Genomic DNA, 12,416 nt, shown 5'->3' on the forward strand with positions numbered 1-12,416 from the left:
ACAATTACTGTTAAGCCAAATCTTTCTTTTCTAAACCTTCTGTTGCTCAGACTCTTCAAGGACAAATGTGTGGCAGTTTTCCTGCATCATCTCACAAGTCAAAAATGAAAATTAAGCCCATCATTTTAGAGTAAAATGTTATAGGCTGAAAACATTATGCTGCTAATACTGAATCCAAGATAAAATTCAGAAAATTATTCTAAAATATACTGTACTACATATATACCATATTCCAACTAATGTCATTTCATTGTATAGATGATGCTAACCAGTCATTTTGTTTACTTTCAGAGGCTGCAAAAAGATGAAGCCTCTCAATTTGGTCTTAGGCCTCTGCCTTCTTGTAGGATGCTTCCTGGTGAGTATCAATTGTACCTGCCATAAACCTTTATGTTCTCTTATTAACATTAATATCAGACTTTAAACATTATTTATTTCCATTTCCATATATATATATATATATATATATATATATATATATATATATATAATCTGCAAATTACTGATGTAATGCCAATCAAGTAGTTTAATTTCCACGTGGAAAATCTGTTTTAATTTAATAGTAAAAGAATTTATAATAAATCATTATAAAAATAACAGACATACTTAAGAAAGTTTACTACTGCATAATATTCAGATCAATATCAGGATGGTCAAAGGGAAACACAGATATGTTCATTATTAAGTTGCATCAAAAATAAAAATAATGTGAACTTATTTTTCTCACGGTTTATGTCTAGGTAATTAAAGCTAAAATTCTGAATGACCTTGCATGCAGTGACCAACATTTGAAGTGGAATGCCTTGTCCCTTAATGTCTGACAGCGGTCAGAGAACTAGTAAGATAGAGAGAGCACTAGTAACACAGATGTGTCTTGTAATATAGTTCGTCAATAATATGAATAAAAGTTATATGGCACGTTGAGTGAAGAAGGCAAAAAGGACTGTGAGGGGCCAGGAGGAGTGAAAAGGACATAAGTGCCCGACCTTTACTATAGAGATGCAAATAAAAAAAGAGGTCACAGTAAAAGCAGGCTAACTATAAAGATCCAGGGGAGCAAGAGCTTTAAAGTAGCTGTGATGTTAATTGATGTTCAACTTCTGAGGAATGTCTTTAACCACTTTGTACTTCAGTTAAGAGAGAAGCAAAAATAGAATACAGAGTTCAAGGTTTTTTTTAAAGTCATTATAATGATAAAATAAAAATGAGAAAAGATGAGAGATGCTGAGATCAGGCTAAACAGAACTGAGGGACTAAGCACTGCGATGGTGTTGGGTGATCTGACCTAAGTGTGGTCATTTTCTAAACTGGAAATGTGCTAGTTAAATGAAGTGACATGCAGTTATAGAGTAAAAGGGAAAAGGTCAATCCCCAGGGAAACAATGGAGAAGTCATTCTCTGAACTCATTAGTGACTGTACAGGCTGCATGGCCTACACAGGGGAATTCACTCCTACCTGCTGCAACCTCTTGTGAAGTAAGAAGGGAGCCAACAGCAGATAAATATGGGGGCTCAGGATGAAGTAGAGAACAGAGAAAGAAAGTTGGTGTCAAGGTGGAACAGTACAAGCCTCTACAAAACTTGAGAGGACAGACAAAAGAAACTTTAGAGGATTACAAAACAGTGCCTAAGGATAAAAGTCTGGTCATAAACTGCCCATGGCATCTTCTACCACAGCTCCTAGAATTGAACTTAAGGGGACACTTTTTTTAGGGTTAGCCTAAACTTTGAACCTGTGGAAGGCAATGTGTCTGCTGAACAAATTAGAGAAAGAACTCAACAGATAAATCAGTGAATGGGGGTCCAGAACAGCTTGAGTTAGGATCAGCAGCACAAGAACAAGAGCACATGCTGTCCCTCTGGTTGACATGGTCCTTTGTGTTTTAAAGTCTTCCGACATCACTTCAAGGACTTCCCTGACACTGAGGCAATTCTTCACTTTCATCTATCTAAAGCACTACAACTTCCGAATGCATTTTTTTCCTTCAACACTTTCCAACCTTGTTTATTTTTAATGTTGAAGCTTAGGAAAAATCACTAAACTGGGGGTTAGCATAGCAAGTGAGACACTGAGTGCTCACCAAGTGCTTTATGAATACGAGCACTGTCTAGATGTCTAGGCAACATGAAATTACAAATGAGCTTATGAAAAGGACTCGGGTGTGAATCTCACTAGCACATGGATAATCTTATGATAGTAAGATGTGGAACATGTATCATTGTCATTTTCCAAAGGACAAAACACCCCCACAGTTTTCTTTAGTCATGGAGATGGTACATGATAGATGTAGAACTCCAACCACAGTATTTACACTACAGAGTATTCTGTCTCTCTCTGGCCTCCATTTGTAATACCTTGTATTGCAACTGCTCACTTTATAGACTCACATGAAGCACATCTGTACCTCCCACCGCTGCTACCCTTAAGTTATTCCTTCAAATACAAACTTTATAACATATTTTAAATTTATTGCAATTAAAACCCAGAACAATCCTAACCTTTTGAGTTACAGAGATATTTTCTAATCCTTTATAAAAACTACTTCCATTTAGGATTGATTTCAGTGACTACATCTACTAAAACTGAACTTAAGATTTTTTCCATTATATTTTTTTTCCACTCAATGACATCTAAGCTTTCATTGACAACTTGTGTGCTCAGATCAAAGGGGTAAATATATTCTCAGGGTAGTTTGAGGATTCTACTTACAAACATGTAACCATTTTCTGTTGCTGCAAAATAAATTATCACCAACTAGGACTGTAAAAAGTCTGTTTGTCCTGGCATAGCCTACACTTGGTATAGACATGTCATCTTCTCAAGTGACTCAAGAGGCAGAAGAGGAACCTGGAAGGCAGTTTCATCCTCATCCCAAGGCCATCCTTTCACACTTCATAAAATTACATCCTGTATCATAGTGCTAAGTGGCCCCAATTTGGTTTATTAATATTTAATGAATATGAAGTAACAAGCTTTCTGTGTTGTAGTTTCATATTCCAGTTGGGTGAATTTTTCTTGATCTCACACTAGTCTCTCCAAACCCAGATCCACAATACCCTTACCCACACTGGACTATGTTGACTATCACACCTTTTTAATTCTATTGAATTCCCACAAGATTCCCTTCAAGTTTATTTATTGATTTTAAAAATATATATAATATGAGAATTTCAGAAACACAGGTGGAACTACAAAATGTAATATTCACAATAACCCATGCTCAGAAGACAAATACCATGTATTCCTTCTCACTTCCTTGACTAAGAAAAATGAGTGTAGTAAGGTCAAGATGAACATGGGTAAAGACGAAGTCAGTAGAAAGGGATCATGAGAAGAGTGCTTGCTTTTTGGGGGGGACATAAGCCAGAAGTCACTCTGATCTCATATACCCTAATTGTTACATGCTTCTATCCAGTACAAATAACCTTTACTGTAAGTCAATAAACCATTCCATGCGACATGAAATCTCTAAAATCTTCTGTTTCTAGCACTACAGAATTTGTTTTAAAAGAACTTAGCTGGTAAACTCAAGCCAGCACATGTCTTGGGAGAACTGGACTTGTAGAAGCCATATTAAATTATACCTTCCTCAGAAAGTGCATATACTAATAATTCTGTGAAATATTTAATTTAAAATTGTTTATCGTTTTCTCCCACAGTCCTGTGAGTGTCACAGAGGCCCTAGAAGACATGATCATAGAAGACCACTTCCTCCTCCTCCCCCTCCCCCTCCCCATGGTCCAGGATTTGGTCGACCACCCCCTCCACCCTTTGGTCCAGGAATTGGTCGACCACCCCCTCCACCTCCTTGTCCACCAGTTCCTCCACATCCTAGACCTCCAAGCAATCCTTCTCCTCCACCTACTCCAAACATTCCTCCTACCGAACCTCCTACCACAGTAGAAGCAACTACAACGCCAGCTGCCAGTATCTCCATAACTACTCCTACTGCTAGAGATCCCACTGATATTTTTTGGAGGTTGTGGGAATTAATAAATTCCCTTTGGCAGCAAGAATAAAATCAACCAAAGCACTGTGGAATTTTGGGAGAAATAACCTTTAAAGGCCTAAGAAACAGCCTTTACCTAAGCATTATTCAAAATGAAAATAAAGAGCTGAGCAGCATTATAAAGCATCTACTGTTGTCCTCATTGTGACTACCACACCTCCTACTGTGTTATTTGCATGAAATTAATCCTTCCAGAAACCTAACCTTGTTCCAGAAGATGCAGTGTTCATTAGGGGACATACAACTGTAATGCAAAATCATGAAAACAGATGAAAAGACAGTAAGATTTCCCTTTAGTGTCACCCATCAAATAATTACTAATCACAGAACATGGTGTTATAGATCCACACAGAATTTCCTGAAATTAATGGGTAAAGTGTCATCATTATATTTAGTGCAAATAGGATTATAAATCCATGACTTCAACCAACTTTACATGAAAAAAGATTCAAAAAATATATTGGATATTTACTGAGCATGATCTTTTTCTACCATGCTTCCTTCAATAATACACTGGGGGCATATATTGGAATATAATAGATTTTTGTTTTGTTCTAGTTGTAGTCTCCTTTTGAAGACTATGCTCATTTTTGAAGAGCAAATTAACCTATCTAAACCTACACGTCATGAAACTCTAAAACCTATGGAGAAGCAAGTGAATCCCAAAGGGTCTTGGAACTCTGAACACCCTAACTATTGGCCTAAGCCACTACCTGCTTCCTGTTCTCTTGGAAACATGAACCATTGTCCTTCACTCTTAGATTCATGTCTTAGATACCCTCCAGCCCTCCTTTTCTCCTTTGCCTCTTCTCATCCTAAGCACACAAGTAACCAGCACTGCAAGCCACCCTCTCAGAATGCTGAAGCCATTTCTACTACAACAGCTATGCTTGCCATCACAACCCCTTCTACTGCTTCTGTCAGCAAATGTAGAGATGCCAATGCCATCACTCCTCCTAGCAGCATCCAGCCTGATATTTCCACAAATGGTGTGGCAGCTGAGATTATCTCAACTACCAAAGTTGATACTGAGGCAGGAGGCAATACCCCATATGCTTCAGATAACATCACTCCAACCTCTACAGACTGCTACTCTCTCCAACTCTCCAACTGCTACACAAATTACCTCCCACAATGCTACAGGAAACCACATGAAACAGGTAGAGATTTTATAGCTCTTGCTGTTGAAGGAAGCACTACAGACAGCGAGGATTCACAACAATCTAAGATATCTACTTACAAGAAAAAAATCTAACATATTTCCTAACTAGATTTGCAGATGCACACACACACCCCTTGCACTGAGAGACGTGCACATGGGCTTCCATCACTACCAGGAAGCTATTTGCAATTAATACATGATTGGTATTTTCTCCAAATGTGTCTCACTCTGTGTATGAGCCACATTTCAGGGCAGGTTCCATCCCCAGAAGTACTTTGACAACACAAAACTAACTCAAAGGTATTTTGTAAACTTTTGCCTCAATTTTGTTTGGTTTGGTTTGGTTTGGTTTGTTTCATTTATGGTTTGTCTGCCACGTTTTTAGCATGCTTATTTTCCCAGCATTTAAGTGAAAAATCTCCCACCAAACACTTTGTTGTGTATGCTTGTGTGTGTGTGTGTGTGTTTGTGTGTGTTTAGATTCTTTAAAATCATTTGGGCAGCTTGGATTGTTGTCACAAAGTTGGACTTTCTCATTTTTCTTAAAAATACTCTTCTTTTGCATGACAGAACCTCCTCATTTGTAGTTGGTTTGTTTGCTTGTTTTGAATTCTATTTGTGTGTGTGTGTACCATATACCTTTTATATTAAAAATGCAAGAGAAAAATACAGGCAATAAACAATTTTGATAGAAATGTCAGGTGACACACTAACCCCTTATTCTTTTTTTAAAATTTTTAATATTTTTTATTACGTATTTTCCTCGATTACATTTCCAATGCTATCCCAAAAGTCCCCCATACACTCCCCCCACTTCCCTACCCACCCATTTCCATTCTTTTGGCCCTGGCATTCCCCTGTATTGGGGCATATAAAGTTTGCAAGTCCAATGGGCCTCTCTTTCCAGTGATGGCCGACTAGGCCATCTTTCGATACATATGCAGCTAGAGACAAGAGCTCCGTGGTACTGGTTAGTTCATCATGTTGTTCCCCCTATAGGGTTGTAGATTCCTTTAACTCCTTGGGTACTTTCTCTAGCTTCTCCATTGGGAGCCCTGTGATCCATCCAATAGCTGACTATGAGCATCCACTTCTGTGTTTGCTAGGCCCCGGCATAGTCTCACAAGAGACAGCTATATCTGGGTCCTTTCAGCAAAATCTTGCTAGTGTATGCAATGGTGTCAGCGTTTGGAAGCTGATTATGGGATGGATCCCTGGATATGGCAGTCTCTAGATGGTCCATCCTTTCATCACAGCTCCAAACTTTGTCTCTGTAACTCCTTCCATGGGTGTTTTGTTCCCATTTCTAAGAAGGGGCACAATGTCCACACTTTGGTCCTCATTCTTCTTGATGTTCATGCGTTTAGCAAATTGTATCTTATATCTTGGGTATCCTAAGTTTTGGGCTAATATCCACTTATCAGTGAATACATATTGTGTGAGTTCTTTTGTGATTGTGTTACCTCACACAAGATGATGCCCTCCAGGTCCATCCATTTGCCTAGGAATTTCATAAATTCATTCTTTTTAATAGCTGAGTAGTACTCCATTGTGTAAATGTACCATATTTTCTGTATCCATTCCTCTGTTGAGGGGCATCTGGGTTCTTTCCAGCTTCTGGCTATTATAAATAGGGCTGCTATGAACATAGTGGAGCATGTGTCCTTCTTACCAGTTGGGACATCTTCTGGATATATGCCCAGGAGAGGTATTGCTGGATCCTCTGGTAGTATTATGTCCAATTTTCTGAGGAACCTCCAGACTGATTTCCAGAGTGGTTGTACCAGCTTGCAATCCCACCAACAATGGAGGAGTGTTCCTCTTTCTCTACATCCTCACCAGCATCTGCTGTCACCTGAATTTTTGATCTTAGCCATTCTGACTGGTGTCATTTTCCAAAGGACGAAAATACAGAATTTTATTTACTCATGCAGGTAGTACATGATACAACCACAGAATTTTCACTACAGAGACAACTAATCTGCCTCTCTTTGACCTATATTTGAAACATATTGTATTGTAAATACTCAGTCAATATAGGCAATTGAAAAACTTCTGTACCTTCCAGGTGCTAGGCTAAACTTATTTCTTAAAATACAAACTCTGAATCATGTTTTCAAATATATTGGAATTAAAACCCAGAATAATTTAAGTTGTTGAGTGACAGAGATATTTCCCTGTGTGTATAGTAACTACTTTCATTTGGGATTCATTTCAGTGACAATGTCTACTAAGAGCCAGCTTAAGAGGTTTGTCATAATATTTTCTTTCCATTCAATGCCATTTATGCTTTCACTGAGAACCTGTATGCTCAGTATAAAAGGGGAAACATTTTCTCTGAATGTCTTTGAGGATTTTTACTTAAAAACATGTAACAGGTTTCTGTTGCTGTAAAATAAATTACAAAATATTAGGATTGTAAGAAGCCTGTTTTTCAGAGCATGGTCTACACTTAGAATAGACATGTTCTTTTCTCAAGTGACTCACGGGGCAGAAGAGGAACATGGAAATCAGTTCCATCTCATTCCAAGAACATCATTTTCACACTTCGTAAAATTATATCCTGTATCATAGTGCTGAGTGGCCCCAATTTTGTTTATTAATATTTAATGAACATGAAGAAACAAGCTTCTGTGTGGGATTTTTATATTCTAATTCAGTAGATTTTCCTTGACCTCACATTATTCTCCCTCCACACAAATCCATAATTCCCTTACCCAAACTGAACTAGTTGTATTCAGTATCATTCTTTTTATTTATATTGAATCTCCACCAGTTTCCCTTCAAGTTTATATTTGATTTTAAAGGAAATTTAATATGAAAATTTCAGAAACACAGGTAGAACTAGAAAATGTATTAAGCACATTGACTCATTCTCAGAAGACAAAAGCCATGTATTCTCTCTCACTTTCTAGACTGTAATGTCAGTGAGTGTATCAAGGTGATAGTAAATATGGGTAAAGGCCAAGACAGTAGAAAGGGGCCATGAGATGCATCCCAGCTTTTCGTAGGTTGTAAGCCATAGGACATTCTGATCTCATATTGCTAATTGCTGCATGCTTCTCTGCAGTACAAAGAACTTTACTGTAAGTTAAAAACCTTTTTTGAAACATCAAATCTCTAACTTCTGTTTCCAGTGTTACAGAGGGCATAGCTGATAACCCCAGGCCAGCCCATGCTTTGGGAGAGTAGGACTCTTAGAAGCCATCTACAATTACACCTTACTCGGAAAGTGTCTATGCTAACAGTTCTCTCTGAAATATCTAATTTAAAATTGTTTATTTACTTTCTCCCACAGTCTGGAGAATGTCACAGAGTCCCCAGAGGACAACATGATCCTAGCAGACCACTAGTTCCTTCAACTTCCCCTCTTCCCCCTCCTCATCATCCTCATCTTGGTCTTCCTGCCTATGGTGCAGATATTGGTCAACTACCCTCTCCACCCTTTGGTCCAAGATTGTATCAACCACCTCATCTTCATTACTTTCATTTTCATCATGCTTATAGAACAGTTTCTACCTGGTCTTGACCTCCAATCAATCCTGCTACTTGACCTCATCTGATAATAAAAGCAAACCAATACCACCTCCCAATATCTTAATAACTCAACCTTCTCTCTCAAATTTCCCTGACTTTTTGAGCTGGTGGAAAACACTAAATGACTTTTTGAAGTCAGAATAACATAAGCCACAACACTGTAGAATTTTGGGAGAATTAATCTTTAAATGCTTAAGAAACAACCTTTATCAAGCATTATAGAAAATGAAAATAAGGAGCTGAGCAGCATTATAAATATCTACTGTTGTCCTCATTGTGAGGATCAGACCAACTGCTGTGTTATTTGAATAAAAATAATCCAGAAATCTAACCTTGTTCCAGAAAGCACAGTAGTCATTACAGGAAATACAACTATAAGGCACAATGATGAAAATAGATGTAAAGATAATAAGATGTCCTCTGAGTGTTACCCATCAAATAATTACTAATTACACAACATGGTGCCAATATCCACCCAGCATTTCCTGGGTAAGGTGTCCTCATTATATTTAACCGAATGAGGATTTTACATCCACGGATTGGACCAACCTGTCATGCAAAAGACTCAAAAATATATTGCATGTGTACTAAGCATGTTCTATTATGCCATGATTCCTTCAATGATCCATAGTAGTTCTACTATAAAGCATTCATATTATTGTGGGAATTATCGCCAATCCACAGTTTGTTTAATGTGTGTAGGAACCTACAGAAGTAAAAAGAAAATTGTACAAAACTTTAGATGGAGTACTTGAATATGTACAATTCATAGAACACTCAGACACTTTTAGAAACAGACCCCCAAAGCTACCAAGGAAGTATTGTGTGTAGAACCAATTTTTTATTATTATTAGATATTTTCTTCATTTACATTTAAAATGCTATCCTGAAAGTTCCCTATACGCCCCCCACCCTGCTCCCCATCCCACCCACTCCCACTTCCTAGCCCTGACATTCCCCTGTGCTGGGGCATATCATCTTTACAAGACCAAGGGCCTCTCCTCCCATTGATGGCCTATTAGGTCATCCTCTATTAAATATGCATCTAGACACACAAGCTCTGGGGGGTACTGGTTAGTTCATATTGTTGTTCCTCCTACAGGGTTGCCTACTCCTTTAGCTCCTTGGGTAATTTCTCTAGCTCCTTCATTGGGGGCCCTGTGTTCCATCCAATAGATGACTGTGAGCATCCACTTCTGTATTTGCCAGGCACTGACATAACCTCACAAGACATAGTGATATCAGGGTCCTGTCAGCAAAATCTTGCTAGCATATGCAATAGTATCTGGTTTTGGTGGTTGTTTATGGGATGGATCCCAGGGTGGGGCAGTCTCTAGATGGTCCTTCCTTCCATCTCAGTTCTGAACTTTGTCCCTGTAACTCCTCCAATGGGTATTTTGTTCCCCATTCTAAGAAGGAATGAAGTATCCACACTTTAGTCTTCCTTCTTCTTGAGTTTCATGTGTTTTGTAAATTGTATCTTGGGTATTCTAAGTTTCTGGGCTAATATCCACTTATCAGTGAGTGCATATCATGTGTGTTCTTTTGTGATTGGGTTATCTCACTCAGGATGATATCCTCCAGATCCATCCATTTGCCTAAGAATTTCATAAATTCATTGTTTTTAATACCTAAGTAGCACTACATTGACAGACAGGTACATCAATGAGATAGAATTGAAGACCCAAAAATGAACCCACACATCTATGGTCACTTGATCTTTGACAGAGGAGCTAAAACCATCCAATGAAAAAAGGACAGCATTCTCAACAAATGGTGCTGGCTCAACTGGCATTTATCATGTAGAAGAATGTGAATAGATCTATTCTTATTTCCTTGTAAAAGTATAAGTGGATCAAGGAACTCCACATAAAACCAGAGACACTGAAATTTATAGAGGAGAAAGTGGGAAAAAGCCTCAAAGATATGGGTACAGGGAAAAAAATTCCTAAACAGATCAGCAATGGCTTGTGCTGTAAGATCAAGAATTGACAAATGGGACCTCGTAAAATTACAAAGCTTCTGTAAGCCAAAAGACACTGTCAATAAGACAAAAAGTCTACCAACAGATTGGGAAAGGATCTTTACCAATCCTAAATCTGATAGGGGACTAATATCCAATATATACAAAGAACTCAAGAAGATGGATTCCAGAAAATCCAATAACTCTATTAAAGAAATGGGGTGTAGAGCTAAACAAAGAATTCTCAACTGAGGAATACTGAATGGCTGAGAAGCACCTGAAAAAATCTTCAACATCCTTAATCATCAGGGAAATGCAAATCAAAACAACCCTGAGATTACACCTCACACAAGTCAGAATGGCTAAGATAAACAATTCAGGTGACAGCAGATGATGGCAAGGATGTGGAGAAAGAGGATCATTCCTCCATTGCTGGTGGAATTGCAAGCTTCTACAACCTCTCTGGAAGCCAGTTTGACGTTTCCTCAGAAAACTGGACATAGTACTACCTGAGGACCCAGCAATACCACTCCTGGGCATATACCCAGAAGATGTTCCAACTTGTAATAAGGACACATGCTCCACTATGTTTATAGCAGCCTTATTTATAATATCCAGAAGCTGGAAAGAACCCAGATGTCCCTCAACTGAGGAATGGAGACAGAAATGTGATACATTTACACAATGGAGAACCAAACTTTTATTTGCACTTTTGATTCTAAAGAAGAAGCATGTTCCAAGAAAATCTAAATGATATGGGGCATATATTGGAATATTTCTTTACTTTTCCTTTGTTCTGTTTTTATTCTCTCTCTGATTACTACTCATGGTTCTGAAGAGAAAATTAACCTGAGTAAATCCATACCTCATGAACATCTGACAGCTAGAAGGAAGCAAATGATCTCAAAAGGGTCTGGGAACTCTAAACACTCTAACTGCTTGGTCTAAGCCATGACCTTCTTCCTGTTTCTTAGAAACATGAACTCATGTCATTCAGTCTTGGACTCATGGCTTAGATACTCTGCAGTCCTCCTTTTCTCTTTTGACCTCTCTCCTGCTAACTAGCCAAGTAACCAGCACTTCATTTACCCTTTCACAATGTGGATGTTACATCTACTTGGACAACTATGGTTGTCATCACAACCACATCTACTGCTTCTGTCAGCAAATGTATAGATGCCAAAATCATCACTCCACTAGAAGCCTCCAGCTTGATACTTCCTCAAATGGCATAGTAGTTGAGACTATCTCAACCACTAAATATGGTACTGCTCCAACTGAGGCAGGAGGCAATACCTCATATGCTTCAGTTAAGATCACTCCAACTTCTACAGACAGTACTCCAACTAGTACAAGTAACAGTGGTCCAAACACTTCCCAAATTACCTTCCACACGGCTAAAGGAAACAGCATGCAATAGGCAGAGATTTTATCACTCCTGCAGTACTAGAATTTACAACAACTAGATTTGCAGATCCACATACACTTTGTGTGTGAAGTATATGGGTGTGCTTGTGTGACAACAGACTCCTTGGAACAATCAGTGAGAACAAAAGAAACAGTGCTTACCCATGTTGTCTAAGTGAGGAGTTCTTCTTACCCTTTCAATTTAACAAAATCAAGTATTTAAAAAACTTATGGCCACTTTTTCTTTATTAACTTGTAAGTAAATAATTGCATGTGCACAGATAATTAAGTATTATTTATAAACATACTAAATACGTATATAGTACTCACAATGTAT

At 38.2% G+C, this 12,416-nt stretch overlaps 1 protein-coding gene across 1 annotated transcript; it reads left to right on the forward strand.

The window, feature by feature from the left end:
• The first annotated feature begins 304 nt into the window (after positions 1 to 304).
• Smr3b (submaxillary gland androgen regulated protein 3B) lies at positions 305 to 4,020 on the forward strand. The gene is made up of 2 exons (XM_021161699.1): positions 305 to 358; positions 3,661 to 4,020. Exons 1-2 carry the CDS (start codon positions 305 to 307, stop codon positions 4,018 to 4,020), a joined length of 414 nt encoding a protein of 137 aa, XP_021017358.1.
• The last annotated feature ends 8,396 nt before the right edge of the window (positions 4,021 to 12,416 follow it).

Source organism: Mus caroli, unplaced genomic scaffold, assembly GCF_978045245.1.
Source record: "Mus caroli unplaced genomic scaffold, Mus_caroli_1 scaffold_4, whole genome shotgun sequence".
Lineage (NCBI taxonomy): Eukaryota > Metazoa > Chordata > Mammalia > Rodentia > Muridae > Mus > Mus caroli.